Raw genomic sequence first — 20,107 nt, 5'->3', positions numbered from 1 at the left:
GATGTTAACCCCTTAACTCCTGGTAGAAGAGGCTGCAGGTGCAGTTAAGCTAAGAATGAAAGTTTAGAGACTTTATAGGCCAGAAATCTGGATAATGAAGCAGTAAATGTGCATGGATGGAAGTTATTGTGCATACTGTGAATTTTTCTCTCTCTTCACCATCTAGAAGCTGTGAGATTCTAATCCTGCTTTCTGTCTGTTCACCTGATGCTGATATTCATCACATATTGTTCCTTCTGTGTTTAGAAGGAAGCAGCTTCAAAGCTTTAAATTCATCCTGCTGACTTTTTACCTTTTCAGTTAGTAAATCCTGAACATGTCATCCTTCTTTCTCATAAATATTTGATTTTATAAATATATATGAAGAAATATTTTAACTGTTGCTGTTTAAAGAGAAAACTGCTACTAAGCCTGTTTATGTGTTTAGTGCAGGGGTCTGCAGCCTTTCCAATCCAAAAACTCCTTTAGAGCTGCAAATGTTACCAGACTTTTAAAAAAGGCAAGTTAATATATATTTTAATGAAGAGCCACCATAGGATATTTGTTACTTTTGAAGAACCACATTTTTATTTCCATTTTTAAGGTTTTAAAATAAAGAAAACTATAAAACCTTTATAAAAAGAGGATAAACAGACTTTCTTCTAAGGGATGTAGATATTTGTGAAAAAAAATGTAAAAGAAAAAAAAAAGTCCCTGTTTCTAACCTAATGACAAGAAAGATAGATTTAAAAAAAATATTTTAGCCACGTGTTTAGAGGCATTGTTGAAGGCCCAGGGAGCCACTTGGAGCTCCAGAGTCACAGGTTGGAGACCTCTGATGTTGTGTTAGTAAACCAAAATTTACTACATTTTCTTTATATAGCTGTAGGCCTTCTTTTAAAGGAAAGAGACATTTTGCGTTTAACGATGCGATTAATCGCTATTAATCGCAGCATATCATGCGATTAATCACGATTAAAAAATTTAATCGTTGCCCAGCACTAATATATATATATATATATATATATCATTGGCATATTGTGGCAAGGCACACATTTCTAAGCTCAAAAACAATCAGCTTAAAAGATAAGATGTAAGATTTTTTTTTTAAAAAAAGATAAGATCTTTATTAGTCCCTAGCGGGGAAATTAAATTTACATATAAGGTACTGAGTGGTCTTGCACCTCCCCCATTCATAAAATTTGTGAAATATAATATTAATCCAACAACCCAGAAAAAAGACTATGCAAGCCTTCACTAAAAATGTTGCAATACTACACCGGTGTACCATGTTTGGTCAGACGGTCATGTAACCTATGGAACCTCACCTTACCATAGAAATCTTATGGTACTCTGTACATATATGGGGGTATGTATGGGTATACATATTTTTGTATATAGGTGTGTCAGTGTGTCCATATGTATGTATATAGACATGTATGTGTAATACCATATAGATATAGATACAATATGATTTGTATTACTGATAGTGATAATGAATTTATATGTGTAACATATGTGTGGCGACTCCCTGAGCAGCCACCTTACTTCAATGTAGGGGTTTACATGTCCCGAAGATCCTAGGAGCTATTTTGGGGTAGTGAGACTTGGAGTGGTGTGATTGGGAGGAACAGTCCTCCTGATCTGAATTTGAGTGGTGTTTTGTTACTGAACTCCATCATCATCATCATCTCATCATCGATTGTCCATAACTAACATCGTGTTCAGGCATAAGAGTGTCCACATGTGCACTTGGCAACAGTACACTTAAGGCCGTTCGATAACTTTGTCACTTTGTGATTGTATTGTTGGACTTCCGGCCGCATGTTTTGGATACTTGGGTGAAGAGAAAGGTGGATCTGTCAGGTGATTACCACCTGTTGGTGAGTTGGCTCAGATGATAGGGGAGGATGCCAGTCATGCTTGGCAGGTCCAAATGTGTTGTTAGGGTCTGCTGGGAATGTCAGGCATAGTCCCCTGTCAGAAAGAGCTTTAACTCCCACCTCCAGCAGAGCTTGAACTATGTCACGAGTGAGACGGGGGACATTGAGTCCGAGTGGACAGGGTTGTCAGTCTCTATTGTTGAGGTGGCCAACCGGAGCTGCAGCTGTAAGGTCATCGGTGCCTGTCACAGCAGTAGTCCCAGAGCTTGTTGGTGGACACCAGCAGTGAAGGATGTCATCAAGCTGACGTAAGAGTCCTATCAGGTCTTTTTGGGCTGTGGGATTCTGGAGGCAGCTGATGGGTATCGGCAGGCTAAGCGGAACTGACTGGCAGACTGGGGGTGGTGTTCCCCCTCTTCAGAAAAAGGGACTGGAGGGTGTGCTCCAGTTAGAGGGGGATCACACTCCTCAGCCTCAGTCAGACCTCACATTGTTTAGGAGTAGTGTGGTTTTCATCCTCGTCATGGAACAGTGGACCAGCTCTACACCTTCTTCAGGTGTCTTGAAGGGGGCACGGGAGTTTGCCCAACCAGTTTAAATGTACTTTGTGGTCTTGAATAAGGCATTTGACCATGTCCATTGGACTCTTGTGTGGAATACTATGGCTGTATGGCATACCAGGCCCACTAGTACGAGCTGTCTGGTCCCTGTACGACTTGTGCCAAAGCTTGGTTTGCACTGCTGGCAGTAAGTCGGATTCCACCATGGCTGCCCTTTGTCGCCGGTTCTGTTCATAGCTTTTATGTACTGAATTTTTAGGTGCAACCGAGGTGTTGAGGGGATCCAGTTTAGTAACCTCAGGATTGGGTTTCTGTTTTTTTCAGATGATCTGGTTCTGTTGGCTTTATCCGACTGTGATTCACAGCCAAGTCCTGGGAAAATGGTGGAGTTTCTTCTACAAGTCGGCAATAATGTTCTTCCCCAAGTGGAGGCGTTCAAGTATTTTAGGATATTATTCAAGTGTAAGGGATGGATGGAGTGGGAGGTTGACAGGTGGATTGGTGTGGTGTCTGCAGTGATGTGGATTCTGCATTAGTTTGTTGTGGTGAAGAAGAAGCTGGGCCAAAAGGTGACGCTCTTGATTTACTGATTGATCTGTTTCCCTACCCTCACCTATGGTCACAACCTGTGGATAGTGAACGAAAGAACAAGATTGCAATAGAAGCGGCCAAAATTAGCCGGGTGGCCAATAGGGTGAGAAGCTCAATTATCCGGCTGGGGCTAGTAGAGTTGCTTTTCCTCCGCATCAAGAGGAGCCAGATGAGGTGACTTGGCATCTGATCATGATGCTTCCTGGACACCCCCCTGGTGAGGTGCTCTGGGCATGTCCCACTGGGAGGAGATTCCAGGGAGAACCCAGGACATGCTGGAGGGACTACATTTCTCAGCTGGCCTGGGCACACCTCAGGATCCACTTCAATGAGCTGGCAAATGTGGCTGGGGAGAGGGAAGTCTGGGCTTCCCTGCTTAGGCAGCTGCCCCTGCAACCTAACCGCAGATAAGCGGCAAGAAAATGGATGGACGTGTGTGTGTATCTGTGTGTGTGTTTATGTATACAATTGTATATAGAGATATATAGATGTCTGTGTAATTCTGGTGCGTGTTGTTGCTTACTTGACTGTCATAATAATGTTTTGTTTTTTAAAATTCTGCTTATATAGCATTTTACCTGTATCTTGTCTTTTTAGACCTTGCTTTTAACAACCTTCTGGGTCAATGGATGGAAATGAGCTATTGGCTAAAAAAAAAAAAAAAAATTTTAAACTAAATTTAAAGAAGTCAAGAAGTTAAGTGTAGGCTATGCTGAATGTTGGCAGTTGGTAAAATTGTTTTCTTTTTTCTTTTTTACTAATAAATTAAGATTTTAGTTACAGTTCTCATGATTATTGCTGTCCGTGCTCCTGATCTGTGGAGTGATCGGTGAAAACTATGAGTAAAGTTAACTGAAGACTGAAGCTTTAAGACACTAATGTAGTAGAAATTTGTTTGAAGAAAGAAAAATCACAAATTTTTAATAAGCGATTGTTCCATGATATGTTGGAAATGTTTTAATGAAGAAAAAACACAACGTAATGTGTTGTGACATCATAGCTCTTTAGTAGCTGCTGGTCACAGCATTATCAATAATTTATTCAGAAAACAAAAGAGCTTACAGGTCAAGTTTCCAATAGGATTTTTTTTAAGAGGAGACAGACTGTACAGCTTATCAACACAATCCGAAAGCCTGCATCAGAGATGGTTTGAAAATACACGAGTAAGTAACTTGAACCATTAATGCTAAATGATGCATATAAGTTTTGAAGCAATACGGGCTGCTGACCAGACAGCATCTTTTTTCCAGGGAAGAATAATACTAATTTTACCAAAAGAAAGTGCATATTGAAGGTAATGCCAGAGTAGGGAACAAGTGATATTATATTTGCACAGTTTTTCAAATAATCACATGTAATGAATTTTAGAATTAATGTATTCTTTTTTTTTAGATTTAATGCACCATCAAACGTTTTAGGAACAGAAGTGTATATTTTAAATAAAAGCATGCATGTCTCATTGATTTGTACAGTGCCAGCACTGCACACCGCTCTACAATGACAAACCATTTAGAGCAGGTGATCAGCTCCAACCTATGAACTGCCGATCTTGTCAGTGTCACGGCCACGCCTTCTCCTGTCATTACGATGGCCTAGCTGATGACCACCCAGAAGAACATTATCGAGGAGGAGGAGGAGTCTGTGACAACTGCATGCACAATACCACAGGTACATTGTTGGCTACATAAGTTAACTTGATTGTTGCACAGGTTGGAATTTATAAAGTTAGGAGAGTAGTGTAGTAAATGATGATGTGGATGATCCATGAAAAAATAAAATATTTAGCGATCTAAAATATCTTCGTTTGTTAAGAGGAACTCAGTAGCACATTTTTTTCATCTTTATTTTTATTTCTTCATTTTTTCTTTTTTCATCTACACAAACATTATAGTCTAAATTCAGAAACATTGTTCTGACAAAAATGTAACATAATGCACCAAAACATCCACAGTGCCTGGAGCACATTTAATAAAACTAAACTAAATTAATCTGTCGCCACAAACAGTGCATCACTTGTTTACGTCCTCATTTATTAATTGGTGCATTACTGGTAGTTGTTGCCAATCAGCAAAAAGGTGTGAGAAAGAAGATGTTTGAGGCTGTCCTCTATGCTCTTAGCCCAAGATTTGTACCCAGCTCAGTTTAGATGATTAGTTGTCCACGTGAACCACTGCAAATTGGCAAGTTGTGATGAAGGAAAGAAGCCGTTTGTAGCTTAATGAAACAAATTTAGATCTCTACATCATATTGAAATCATTCATACACTATAGTGAAACCTCTCATACACTATACTGAAACTGCCTCTCATATACTATACTAAAATCTCTTCTCATACACTATACTGAAATGCTCTTATAGAATATACTGAACTGCTCTCATACATAATACTGAAATCACTCACACATAGTGAAATTTCTGAAATGACATTTCACTAGTATGTATGAAAGGAATTCTACTAGTGTGTGTGAAAGATAAAGTTCACTTGAAATGCTCTCATACACTATACTAAAATGTTCTTATATACTATACTGAAATTTCCTCTCATATACTATACTGAAAAGGAATTCTACTAATGTGTTGAGAGGTAAATTTCAGTTGAAACAGAAGTCACGTAGTAGAAAAAACCAGAGCTCATTTTCAAAACAAACTAAAGAGGAAGAAGTTGGAGAACAACGTGACAAATGTTTTATGAAGACTTATGCAGTACTTATATTAGCTCAGTAGCCTGGAAGTAATCTCAGTGAAGCAGCTGGCATCTTCAATACTATACTAGCCTCAACAGAGACTATTAAGGGTTAACATGACATCACCCAGACAACCGTCAGTAATAAGTCTGAATGAGGACATGCTACCTAGCCACCTAGCATACCTCGGTCATTAGGATATACAGTGCTGTCAAACGAAAACCTGGACAGCACTGTGAGTCGTATCCCGGAGAACTCTCCAAACACAGGTGAAGCATATGTTGTCCAGTGTTATCCAGGTCTTCCTTTGACAGGACTGCATATCTTAATGGCCGAGTTATGCTAGGTAGAATTGTTAGCGTGTCCTCATTCAGACTTGGAACTGTCAGTTATCAGTTTGCTGTCGTCCTAGACCTAACCCTTATTATAGTCTCTGCTGAGGCCAATATATTATTGAAGAAGCCAGCTGATTCACTTAGTCATCATAAACTCATGACCACATCAGCAAGACTAAAAAATCCCTCTGCCATTAAACAGACTGAACACCTGCTATGCTTTCTGCAAACAAGATGACAAGTTGAAAATGTCAGTGTCCCGTCCACAAATTTTAACATAACTGTATAAATACATACATACATACATACATACATAAAAATACTAGGATAATTTACCATCCCAGTTGCATAAGCACCCTTTTCTACTACTTTTCCAAATTGGAAAAAGAAAAAAAGTGTGATGCTTCAACACTGACTTAAAAACTGATTAATGACAGCAGCAACATGGGGTTGAGAACTTTATAAAAGACTGAGTCAAGGTTGAGACCGGGGATAGTGGAGATAATGAAGTAATGAAGCCTTGTTTACACTTCTCTTAAAACGCATCACACACAGCCAGCAGATAAAGCTCTTTCTGAATGCATTAATGTTTTGATGCAGTGAGTCCATCTCACTGCAGTCATATGACAGTGACACAGTGTTTTATGAGGCTTTGATTTCACCATTTCTAGCATCACTGAGATTACACTGAGCTTATATCAGTATAGCATAAGTCTTTGTAAAACATTGGTCACAATGTTCTCCAACTTCCTCCTCTACAGTTTGTTTTGAAAATGCGCTCATGTTTTTTCTACTATGTGACTTCTGTTTTAACTGAAATTTACCTCTCAACACACTAGTAGAATTCTTTTAAGTATAGTATGAGAGGAAACTTCAGTATAGTATATGAGAACATTTTAGTATAGTGTATGAGAGCATTTCAGTATAGTGTGTTAGAGGTTTCACTATAATGTGTGAATGATTTCAGTATGATGTACAAGAGATTTCACTATAGTGTATGAATGATTTCAGTATGATATACGTGAGGTTTTAGTATAATTTGCAAATTACTTAAATTTTACATATCTGTTAGAGGGTCAATCTGAATAATGTCTCAAACGGCTCCTTATATATACCTATTGTTTTCTAACTCACTATGCTGCTGTCCCTCTTACTCACAGGAAAGAACTGTGACCAGTGTATAAGTGGATTTTTTAGGCTGGAGAACTCTGATCCCACTTCAGTTGATGTGTGTCAGCCCTGTAAGTGTCACATTGCTGGAACGGTCAACGGCAGCATGGAATGTGCCCAGGTATATACTTGCACATAATGTACAAAACAGAAAACTGTTTAAGATTGAAATGTTTCTTGTTTTTTTATTTATCTCAACTTGGTTTCTTTCCCTTCTTTCCTCCACTGTTTGCCTTTTTCTACACCTCGTGTCTCCTTTTATCTCACTGCATCTCTGCAGACAGGAGGTCAATGTCAGTGTAAAGCTGCAGTAACAGGTCGTCAGTGTGCCAACTGCTTGCCTGGTTGGTATGGTCTCAATTCTTCAAATCCAAATGGTTGCATTTCCTGTAACTGCAGTGATCTGGGTGTCATCAGCACATCAGCAGGAACAGTTTCCCACTGCAACCAAAACACTGGACAGTGTCATTGTAAACCTTATGTCACAGGTAAGATTTGTTTTACTTTGATATTGTGTGCTTTGAATTGTGTGTCAGAGAAAACAATTGTAACTGTGTATAACAGGTTTTCAGATATGCCTCCCAAATGTGCATGCGCAGTAACCTTACTGATGCTGTGAGTTCAATTTGGATAACTTAATTGATAAAAGAGACATCAGCTATATTACAATTTTAGTATTTTACTTCTAAAAATGGTAAACACAAAGCATGGGAGCTTCAAAATGTTTTGTTGCCAACAGTGGCAAACGTACTTAACTTACTCTTTTCATTAGAACACTTAGACCCAGTTTTATTAAGTCAAGCCAATTAGTGTGTGGTCACAAATCAGAAATGTTGCTAATTTGAATGTCAAATTCTGTGGTTTCTTAAAATTGCATGGAACTACAAATACATTCAATAACATTTCATTTCATTAATAACCAAAGCAGTCTGCTTGGAGTCACACAAATTAGTCTAGAATTGGAAACAAGCAGAGCTGTTAATAATAAGGAGCCTTTGATTTACAAACAGCACAACCACAGCCTATCTCTTGTAGCTGCAGTGCAGGCCATATAAACATGATCCTGATTATATGTCCAGTTCAAACATTCAAGATGTACTCTTTGCCTCAGAAGTAGACTGTTTATTGGCTTTGATAAATGACGTCCTCCATCAGAGTTATAAGACTTTAAAGTTTATTTATACTGAAAAAGTTATTTAAAAGTTCAAGATCATACTGCACACATAAGAGGGAAGAGTCATTGTAGCCTCATGATGATGCGTTCATTAACCCATTTTCGACCACTTATCTGTGGTTGGATTGCGGGGGCAGCAGCTTAAGCATTGACTTTTTTCCCACAATCTGTTTATTCATATTTTTAGAATTAAACAGAAAAACATCAATACAACCAACACAGTAACATTTGGACAATACAATAGTGACAAAGCAAAAGTGCAAGTAAAGAGCAAATAAAACAATGTAAACCTGGGAAAGGACAAGTGTTAAACAACACTAGAATGATAATAATAAAATTAATAAAAATGTAAATAAAGTACTAAAGTACAATGTTGGTCAGTCTTCTGTTCATTATGTCACAAATAATGCAGGTAGATTAGTCACTAAGGAGTCTCTCAGAAGTCCAGTTCTTATTACATATTTACGTACATATTTCAATACAGGTCCCAGATTTTTCCATTTTTTTTCAAGGCGCCACTCTATGCACCTGATTCCTTCCAGATTAACACAATTTAGGATTTTTCTCACCCATGCGGTATGTGATGGGGCTGTTGAAGATTTCCACTCGAATAATATCAAGCATCTGGCAAGAAGGGTGTCAATGGCTATAAAGGCTGCTTCTAGGGAGGAAAGTGACACTGTAGATACACCAAAAAAATGCAATCAAAGCATTAGGTTTGATCAGTCTCCCTGTAACCTTGGACACTGATCTAAAATTTTTCTCCTAATAGGACAGCAAAGCAAAGCAAGACCAAAACATATGGATATGGCTTGCCAGGTTCTTAGTGATACCTGTCACATGTCGGGTCCACATCTTTATAGATTTGTGACAGCCTAACCTTTGTAAGGTGGGTGCAATGTACAATGTTGCACTGGATCAGTTCATGCTTTGTACAGATAGATGATTCACTCTATTCAGGACATCGTGATCTCCTCTCCGAGATCTGGCTCCCAGAGTCATTTGAGTCTTAGGAAGCCAGTTGTGAGAAATGAATCTGAGCATAGATATGTGATAATATTTCTTTAAGAGCAGGTGGCAGTTTAAGGAATGTGTCTAATGGTGATTCAATGGGTAGACTGGTAAACTGGGAATATGCTTCTAACAAAACTGAATCTGGAGAAACCTGAAGAAATTTTGTTTAGAAATTTTTTTAGACAGCTGTTGGAAAAATGCAAAGCTGTTGTCATTATACAAGCCTTTAAATTAATTAATACCTAAGTCGGACCAAGCTGTAAGAACTCCATCTACCAGAGGTGGAGGGAAGGCATAGTTTGTGGTTACAGCAGTGAATATTGTCTGAATGCCATAATGGCAGCTGAACTGATTTCAGATTCTCAGAGGTGTTTTAACAATTACATTTTCTGTGTAGCGTTAGGAAGGACTCTTAATGGGAGAATGAACTAACACTGCCAAGGACCCTGGATGACAGGAGTCAGCTTACAATGCAAGCCAAACAGACATGAAATGGTGTGAATCAAACTGTAGCCAGGATTGTATTATTCTTAGGTGGGCAGCCAAGTAGTAAAATCTTGGATTTGGCAGAGCCATTCCCTCTAGTGCCTTTGGTCTCTAAAGGATATGCTTGTGTATTCTTGGGGTCCTTTTACTCCATATGAATTCTGAAATAATGATGTCAATTCTACAAAAACAGTTCTGGGGAAGAAACACGGGCACACATTGAAATAAATATAGGGCGTTCATTTTAACTGAGTTAATACGAGCAGTTAATGATAGATTAAACACTTACCAGCTGTTAAAGTGTTGTTGTAAATGGTTCAAAATGGGGATAAAATGGCCTTACAAAACTCTTCAAAATTGTCAGGTACATGAAGCCCTAAACTAACCTATACGGCACCGTTTTAAATGGCAAACTTTGTAATGGAAAGTCATTTGCTGCTCTATTTAACAGAAATAGTTTGCTCTTACTGAAGTTCAGTTTATAGCAAGATATAACACTGAATGAGTCAAATATAGAGAGAGCTGCAGGGACAGACATTGAAAAATTAGAAATATAGAGGAGGAGATCATCGGCATAAAGAGAAACTTTTTGTTCTACCCCATTCCTGAAAATTCCTGTAATGTGGGGACTGTGATGGAGTGAAATAGCAAGAGGCTCAATAGCCAAAGCAAATGAAAGAGGCTCAGGGGACAACGCTACCTCGTTGAGCGATGAAAGGAAAAAAAAGCATGACTCTGTATTATTTGTTCTCACTGAAACTTGAGGAAGGAAGAATATACTAACCACCCATGAAGCAAAGTTCCCACCGAGGCCAAATTTCTCTAGGGTGTAGAAAAGATACCGCCATTCCACACTATAAAATGCCTTATCATCATCCAAAGAAAGCACAGCTTCTGGCACAGAGGTTCGGGGAACATTATATAATGTATTAAAGAGTTTTTAAATAATCCAGTTTGATCAGGAGAAATAATGGTTGGCAACACGAATTCCGAACGAAGGGCAAACAATTTCGATAGCAATTTTAAATCAAGATTAAGTGAACTAATTTTCTGGTAAGAGGAGCAGGAAAGAGGCTCCTTATTCTTATTTTAAAATGAGAGTTAAAGGCTTGGTAAAATGTTGGGGGCTAAGGGACTAAAATGAGTCATTATACATATCTAGTTAAAGATGGATCAATTTATGATGACTTTTTATTTTTTTATAAAACTTGACCAGATAGCCACCTGGTCCAGGACATTTTCCACCTTGCATAGACCCAAAAGCAGTAGAAAGTTCAGTTTTACTTTCTCTAACTGTTCAAACATGTCAGGTTTCACCTAAGGGATCTTGAGTGTGGCAAAGTCCTCTGAGACAGAACTGGATTCCGAAGTGTACAATGAAGTATAGTACTTTTTAAATTTCTTTTTAAATCTTTCAGGGTCTATTGTGATATCTGAGGATTCTTGGATTTGGGAGATCTGATGGGAAAAAGGTGTCTGACATAGTCGATAAGCGGGAAATCTGCTAGCTTTGTCACCTTGTTCATAATAATTATTCCTAGACTTTAGGATTAATCCAGCAGCATGGTCTAAAGTCAATGAACTGAACTGAGAATGTAGAGAGAGGTGTTCCTTATACACATCTGGAGATGATGATGTTGAATTGATTGATTGATTGATTGATTGGTTGGTTGATTGATTGTAATCGACTCTGCTGATTACATCAGACACACTGCTGCAGCAGGACAAGATATGGAGGAAGGGACATTGGACTGCAAGCCTCTGCATGTGGTTTCTCTATGTTCAGAGCCAGTGAGCAAGAACTTTGGAAAAAAAAAAATCAATAAAAACTGCGCCAACGCGGGATAAAAAAATTCAGTGATACTTAATGAGGTAACATGATGATAACACGTTAACGTGCCTACTAGTGATGCGCGGGCCGCCTCCTAACCTGCGGGTCCCGCGGGTTACCCGCGGGTCGGGTTGGGGCGGGTCAAAGAATTTTCGCTTCACTGCGGGGCGGGTTGGTGTGGTTTACTATTCTGAAATATCTAGTTCTATCTATTAATTTTATTTTTTGTCAAACTGAAAGTAAAGACCTTAATCAGTGTCTACATTTTGTTACTATAATATGTAAGACAAAATATTTATCAGTTATTTAAACACAGGTCACGTTTTGTAACGTAATGTCCACGTAGGCGCGTAGTAGGCTACGCAGGCTACGTGCAGAAAGCGCCAAGCAATAAGCAACAAAAGATGGAAGAAGAAGTGTTGAATAACATTCGTTCGGGAGTTTACGTCCTTAAAAAGAAGAAAGAGGGTCAAATGGCTAAATCACAGGTTTGGGACAGGTTCAACGAGGTAATCAGTGCAGACAACAGCAGCAGCATTGGCTATGTGCTTTATAACACTTAAACGCTTTAAAACACTTTATTTATTTGCCTATTTATGTTTATAGGCTTAACGTTCAAATGAAAATACATTTTGTGTTGCCAGTTTCCAGTGCCAATTTAGAAGACCATTTGCACCTTTCTCAGACTAAATAAAAGCATTCGTCAATATCATAACATGTGTTTTAATGGGGCGGGTCGGGTCGTGTCGGGTTAAAAAAATAGAAGCGGAGGTGCGGGGCGGTTTGGTGCGGTCCAATTTTTTTAAAAGAGCGGGACCCGCGGGTCGGAAAAAAACCCGACCTGCGCATCACTAGTGCCTACCCCTAAAATATATATATATATATGTTGCATATAGACTATCCATCTGAGCAATATGGTTTGTTAGTTCGGATAGTTTTTCCCATTTTAGTTTATCCTCATGACTGGCAAAGGAAATTATTTGTCCTCTAATGTAACCTTTTAAAGTTTCCCACAATGCCGATGCAGAGGTTTTAGTGGTCTTATTTATGCTTAAGAACATATCAATTTGGTTGGACATCATATTTACAAAAATTTTCCTTTGAACGTAAACGCACATTAAGACACCGTGGGGTTCATGGCTGGACAGAACTTCTAAACCAGATACTCAAACTGACAGGAGCCTTTGAGGAGGGGCGATCCAGCTCTGAACTGAGCCACCCCCTAAAATGAGAAAGTGTGAGGATATGTCTGGAAAACCAGAAAAGAGCTGTTTAACATATTAGCATTATTGGAGGCATAAACATTCACTAATAAAACCGGGGTATCCTATTTCACACAGTAATGATCAAATATCTGCCATTCAAATGAGAGACCACATTAGAACATGTAAACGGAATTGATTTGTGCAGCAAAACTGGAACCCCTCAGGACTTAGTGTGGAATGAAGAATGATAGGCAATCCACCCACTTTTAATTTTAGAACGAACAGATGGTTTCAAATGTGTTTCTTGAAGATAATTACCTGAGTGTTGAAGATATTGCATAACCCTGTTGTTTTACTGAGAAATTTAGTCCTTTGAAGTTTCAATTAATAAACTTAAGTTCATTTCCATTAGGGTGTTGAGTTAATCTGGAATGGAGAATATAGAACCAATAAAGAACAAGGAGGATAACAGTGACATTGGCAGGAAAACTGACCTATCAATACATTTGGAAACTGCAGTGACTGACATTACTATCAACAAATAGAATATAATAGAATAGACAAAACATTGAGAAAAAACAAAACATAGAGCCCACCCTCCTTATCCACTCAACCACAGGCATCTCCCCAGCTGAGATGCGTGCGAAGAACTCCTTGAACACAGGCAACCCAACATGCTCCATGGTAGCTCTAACAAGAAAACAGTATTGCTACCTGAGATTAATTGTGACTCATAGAGAAATAACAAATGTACGTAAAACAAGCAACTGGGGGCCTCTAACTGAATTAGTAACTAGCAAAACGATTATCGGTAAAAGGAATAGATAATTAAACCAATAAATATATTAGAATTTATCAAAATGTGAACTAACTAAATAAATTTTTAAAATTGAAAACAAAAAAAATATAAGTAAAATAATTTAGTTCAAGCCAAAACTGTAGTTTCCATTCTGGAATCAAACTAAAACAGTAGGGAGTTAGCGGGATTAAAAAAAATAAAACATGATCCTGTGGATCAGGTAAGGCACCTGGTCTATCAGTAGTCTGCATTACTGCAAACAGTCTGGCTGAAACACACTCTAATGCACTCCTGTAAGAGGGGCAGTCTACATACAGCTCTTGTTTACAAAATCAATGACCTTAACAGGATCTTCAACCCCCCAGCTTCAGCTTCAGCTTCTGACACTAAATAATTCAGGCTTGGAGAGTGTCTTCCTTTACACTTTTGCTTGTTTCTGTTTTACATCACCTGTACCTTCTCACACCCATGTCAAGCCCTAAAGCTAAGACATGGTAAATAATGCTGCAGTTGACAATAAATGACTTTGCCCAAGCTTAATGAATAACTCTGATATTTATTTAACCACTTTCTATACTAAACTTTGCTCTCAGAAAAGGAGACTCCTATAAATAGATTTGCAACAGGACAAAAACAAAGAAACAAAGAAATGATTCTGTCCTTGTCTTTTAGATCCTAGATTATGATCCTTGTTGGTAAATCTTGACAATGACCTAATATGAAAACAGAGTTTGCATGGCATCAAAGTCATAGTAAATCTACCCCTTATTTAGAATAACTGTCCAGTGACGCTGCCTTAATTAATACTTTGGGGCTTTCATCGAGGTGTACACAAAGCAAAAGTGTATACACTGTGCACACGACGAAACTAGCATGCATACATACACACTGATGAACACACATCCATATCCAAAAGTGTTTTGGCAGCCAAAATAAACAGGCTTTTCTGCTGGCGGTGCTTCCAGCCGTTGTGCCTCTCTTTGTGATAAATGGTTTCACTCTCTCCCCTGTGTGTCTTTGAAGAACAGGCTCGTATGAAATGCAAAACCGGCCAATGCTCCTCAACTCAACGCATCATGCTTATTGCTAAGCCTTGCTATCAAGGGTCTGTGTTGTGCATGTGAGTGTGGGCATGTGTACTGTATGTGTGTAAGTATGTTGGTTTTTGTGTATGTGAAAGAAAGATGAATGTAGCCATGTGTTCATGTACTTTTGTCTTTGCCCAACTCTGGATTGTAGGCTATGAGAGTGTTTGTGTGTGCATGCCTATTTATGTGTGTGTGTGTCTGTACATGTGCACACGTATGCCATCAAGGACTAAGCTGGTATTTAATTCTCTAATTCAATGCCAAGTTGATTAAAACAAACTGCTGCAGTCCCTTGTATTTTTTTCACACTCCTTCTTACAAGACTCATTTTTGTTTTTTTCTGTCCTTGTTTGTTTGGTTGCTCCCACAGGTATTTTTCAGAAATGAGATTTGATTATGGCAATTTATTACCGCCAAGCTGATACTTTGAGTTGAGCAATGGCAGGCACACTTCAGAAGGATGGAATTGAAATGTGCGCACGTAGACACAAATGCACACATGCAGAAACACGCACACTCATAACAAGGTGCCAGAGTGCAGTGTGTACATAATAGTGTTTGAAATGGTGATGCATGAGCCTGTTAACCAGCTGGCTCCTGATAAAAAGCTGGGCCATGTCCTGAAAATACACTCACACACACACACACATATGCACACATGGCCATGTGGACATCTTAACACACAGTGCATTATTTCTGTTCTGATCTAATATATATTAACATTTTCTATTCTTTTATGTTCTTGCTTTCCCTTCCTTTTTATTGAACTGTTGTCCTCTTTGCTCCTTTCTTATGTTATTTGAAACATTTCTGTTAGTGTATTTGCTGGACTTTTTTTTCATTGTCCAAAATGTAAATATAGAATAGAATTACTTTGTTGGCAACTCTATACAATATATTTAGAATTGTTTATGAATTGCTAAGATTTAGTTGTAAGATGTAGAGTGCAATATATCAAAGGGTTGTTAGGTTTCTAAGCATCAGCTTGCCAGCCTGCATATTTACCACTTATAAACTAAAATCTGCATTTGCACTTCTGCACACACAGACACATATCTTCACTAGACTATTATGAAATATGATCTATGGAGAGAAATGTATTCATATCTGTAAAATCATTAAAGTGGGCAGGCCCGGGGAAATGCAAAGTGTCTACTACTTGGAGTAGGACACACACCTACACACACACACACACATACACAGAAGTGCACTAACACAGATGTACAGGTATGTTTCTATTAATCTGTGTGCACACACACACCTTCACAGCCACCCACATATGAACACGTTCTCCCTCATAAACGACTGTGGTGACTGCATTGCCCCCAGGCATCCATTTAGGGACAGATTGCCTGTCATAGAATACGTATGGCATATTCAAATAAGCTGTGCACACACACACACACACACCCACATAGCCACACACATACACACTGCATATCATAGTTTAACTATCCTTGCAGGTAACACCACTGCCGCTGCTGCTATTAAATCTCACACTTTATGGACATGGCGTTTGCTGCTGTTTATAATTATTGTATATAATTATAAGCAGAAGAAAAACGGGTTTAAGGAATAATATGCAATGATGTTCAAATGAAATGCTAATAAGACATTTAAAAATAAATTAATAAGCTTAATAAATTAAGCAAAATTGTTAAATTCTACAGTCCTGCAAGGTTGTAAATGTTTTCATTAAACAGTTTTTTTTTATTTTTTTACAAGCTAAAAAATATTAATGAAAACAAATAATTTGTTTTTTAACAAAGAGAACATGTTGAAATATGAGCTCTTTTTCTAAACCAGATACTCCTTTTTTTAGAATATAATTCAATGTTTTTTCTTTAATGTAACTCACCTTTTCAAGTTTTATTCCATGATAATTCACTTTTACTTTTATATTCCATTTTTCTATTTCTTCATCTCTTCTTCTTCTATCCCTCCATTTTTTCTTGTAGTAGCATAATTTATTCATTTACTTTTATTTATTTATTTATTTATTGCTCAGTAAAATTAAATGTTTGGCCTTAGGTGAGTGATCCATCATATGCAGAGGTCTGGCCCTAATGATGGCAGTTTTATTCACTCGCCCGCCATTTCTCTTGCTTTCTCAATCGCACACACACATATTCATGCACACTAGTCTGCATACACAGTAAGGCATAATGCTTAGTGGTGAACAAGAAGGCATCAGTTTAATTTTTTTATGTCAATTTTTTGTTTCCCTCAGCTGGTCCAAATTTACCTTCTCCTTAACATTTCACCAAATACAATATTTTTTCCCTTTCTGCTTTTTCTTTCTTCTGTCTTCCAGGCCTTTCATGTGACCGCTGTGAGTTTGGTTATTGGAACCTTTCCCATCCAGAAGGCTGCATCCCATGTGACTGTGACCCCTTGGGTTCCCTCAGTCCGTTTTGTGAGCCTCGGGGTGGGCAGTGCGAATGTAAGCGTGGCGTGGGGGGTCGACGATGTGATTCATGTGGCAGTGGCTTATATGGTTTAAGACTTGAGGGATCCTGTACACCTTGCAACTGCTCACAAGACGGGACAGTACCTGGAACAGACTGCGATTCATTCACCGGACAGTGTGTGTGCAAGGCATGTGTCCCCTTTCCAAGCTTTTTGCATGGTTGATAACTAATTTTAGACATTTACTTCTAAAAATGCTTTATTTTACAGTCCGGGAAGCACATCAAATTTGGCATTTCAACTATTATCAACTTTTTTCTTTTGTACTTTGATAAGCACTTCCTTTGAAATGAAGATAAAGTTCGATTTTGAGAAAATATGGGTTTCTGAATCAGTTAATTTAAAAAATCTATGTGTAGTTTAAATTGCTAAACACCCTTTAATCATTTTTATAACTATTTCATAGAGATTATGTTCTTAAAAGAATTGATTTATCATAAAAATTTTACAGTTAAATCTAGACAAAAGACTGATTCTCAAGGAAGAGCAACCACTGCATAAACCAAAAATGTCGTAAAAAGATATATCACCAGTTAATGGGCAAATCTTGTTTAAAGTAAATGAATGTGGTTACTTTATTACTGGTGTTTTAGCATAAAGTGTTTTTATTGATAACATATTTCCATATATATGTTAATTAAACCTTCTTTGTCCTTTTTACCTTCCTTCCTTAACATCTCTTTTAGAAATATGTGGAGGGCCGTCACTGTGACTCTTGTCGTCATGGGTATCACACCCTGGAGCATCGAAACTCTCTGGGCTGTCTGCCGTGTGTATGCAACATTAATGGAACTGTGCCAGGGGGTGTATGTAACATGCAGACCGGACAATGCCCGTGCAAAGAAGGGGTAGAGGGGGCACAGTGTACCACTTGTGTCCACAACTACTACAACAGTAGTTTAGAACTTAAGGGTAAGAAAATTCAGAACTGAAGCTAAAATGATGTCTAATATAAGTTAAACTTCTGAGTTGTTGCATTAGCAGTAAGCACCAAAATAAAGCAGCACCACTGATGTGGTTTTGTGCTTTGCCAGAGGGTTCTCTTCAGGGCTGCATACCATGTATCTGCAATCCCAGGGGAACAGTGAGGGGGTCAGTCTGTGACAGCACCACAGGGCAGTGTGTTTGTCTCCCAACACGCAATGGAAAGGACTGCAGTACCTGCCGACCCGGTAAGTTACAAATAGAGACCAGATGATTAGTCGGTAATTGAAAAATAAGAATGGCGGATCGCTCAGAGGTTTGACTTCCTAGAAGAAATTCCAAAATTCTGGATCAAATGGTGAATATTTAAGAAATAGCACTCCATGCTTTAGGTTTGTATTCTGTGTTTTCTGCGTAAACTCCATTAGGGGATTTTCCTTTTGATAACATCATACTGTGGCATTAAGTGGTGGACTTGTTTGTTTATGGTATTTGTGATTGTGTCAAAGATGGAAAACCAACTTACATCAAAGTGGGTTAGCTGTAATACAATAAGGGTGTTAATCCTCACCACTAAGGCCGATTTGATACGCATTTTGATGCTCTGCCAGCGATAAGACACATTAAAGATACAGTGAAACTTGCTGCCGATACAATGCCATATGATTTACCCTTGTTAACAATGCAATGATTATTAATGATTTAACGATATGACAACAATTTGACTTTATACGATACGATTCGGTTCAATACAATTCATGATACAATTCAAAACTATTCAGCACAATACAAAGAATTTATAAGCCCACATCTGGTTTCTAAATAACATCACAGTTATTTAGTCCTCTTTCTTTCCCAGTGAAGGATGTATTTAATCATTTGCTTTAATATTTAGCAAACCAACAAATCAAACTTAAAAAGAAGATACAATTTAATATGGCACAGACAAGAGTATTGTTCTCTTTCATAGCATTTGTTTCATGTCTCACTATGGAAACTCTTTGGACGTGACGTCATCAGAAGCTCCTATTGCGCTACTGCAGCCAGGATTGGCTGGAGCATGTCTGTCAGTGCCAGGGAGGGCGGCGACCCTTCCTCTGTATAAGGGGTTGGCACTTGACAAGCAGGTCATTCAAAAGCCTCTTCTCGCTACGAGCAGAAGTTCCAAACAATTTCTCTCGTCTCAACTGTCTCCCTCAGGGCGTAGCTTAACTCTACATAGACACGAGCACAAACTCGGTCACCGCGCACTTGTTCCAGGCTTGCACAGTATTTTGGATAGAAAAATTCCTCTCACTAGCCTGTTGCAAAACAGTGGTTTTAGTGGCAAACTGCTTAGGGGAGCAATACGATTTGCTGTTAGCTGAGTAGAGTTGCTATACTCACGGTAGTAATACCACAGCTAGCTTTACTTCTGGTAGCAATACCATAAGTGGCAAGTGGCAACACTTAACCAGAGCCAACGCCAGTCTTCCGGGTGACCATTAGTGGAATCCGAGTAGCAGTCCTCCTGCTGTGCAAGTTACCTATGATGAAGTAGCAATGCTCCTCTCACCCAGCCACACGGGTTAGCTGCAGTTGTCACCAGCCATGTCCTAGCTCCACAGCTAAGCTGCCCAGCTAAGAGAATGGATACCATTCAAATACTCGTTGACTCAAAGGAGAAATAAAATTCTTAGCTGGGATACTCACCTGCTGTGTCTTGATCTGAAACACGCCCAAGCTGCTCTTGAGTTTTCAGAGGTGTGTCCCACTGTAGCCTGTTCTACCTAAAGTTGCTTCATCGCCGTCTGACTCATCAGGCGAACATGTCTGGCAGCGACTCAATGGTGGTTTCTGTGGCTGTTAGCCAAGAACCTGTGGACCACACGGTAATGCTGGTCCCAGATGCAGAACCTGAAACAAACTGGGGCAA

General features: G+C 38.7%; 1 protein-coding gene across 1 annotated transcript in view; it reads left to right on the top strand.

The window, feature by feature from the left end:
• The window catches only part of ush2a (Usher syndrome 2A (autosomal recessive, mild)), a 250,130-nt gene that overhangs the window by 54,419 nt on the left and 175,604 nt on the right, over positions 1–20,107 (top strand). Inside the window, 6 exon segments of the mRNA XM_042001931.1 lie at positions 4,486–4,681; positions 7,193–7,323; positions 7,483–7,690; positions 17,114–17,397; positions 17,955–18,180; positions 18,303–18,440. Of these exon segments, the coding sequence (XP_041857865.1) occupies positions 4,486–4,681; positions 7,193–7,323; positions 7,483–7,690; positions 17,114–17,397; positions 17,955–18,180; positions 18,303–18,440 (1,183 nt within the window).

Source organism: Melanotaenia boesemani, chromosome 1 (assembly GCF_017639745.1).
Source record: "Melanotaenia boesemani isolate fMelBoe1 chromosome 1, fMelBoe1.pri, whole genome shotgun sequence".
Classification (NCBI taxonomy): Eukaryota; Metazoa; Chordata; class Actinopteri; order Atheriniformes; family Melanotaeniidae; genus Melanotaenia; species Melanotaenia boesemani.
Note: the sequence above shows the minus strand (reverse complement) of the source record. Positions and strands in the feature narration are given on the sequence as shown.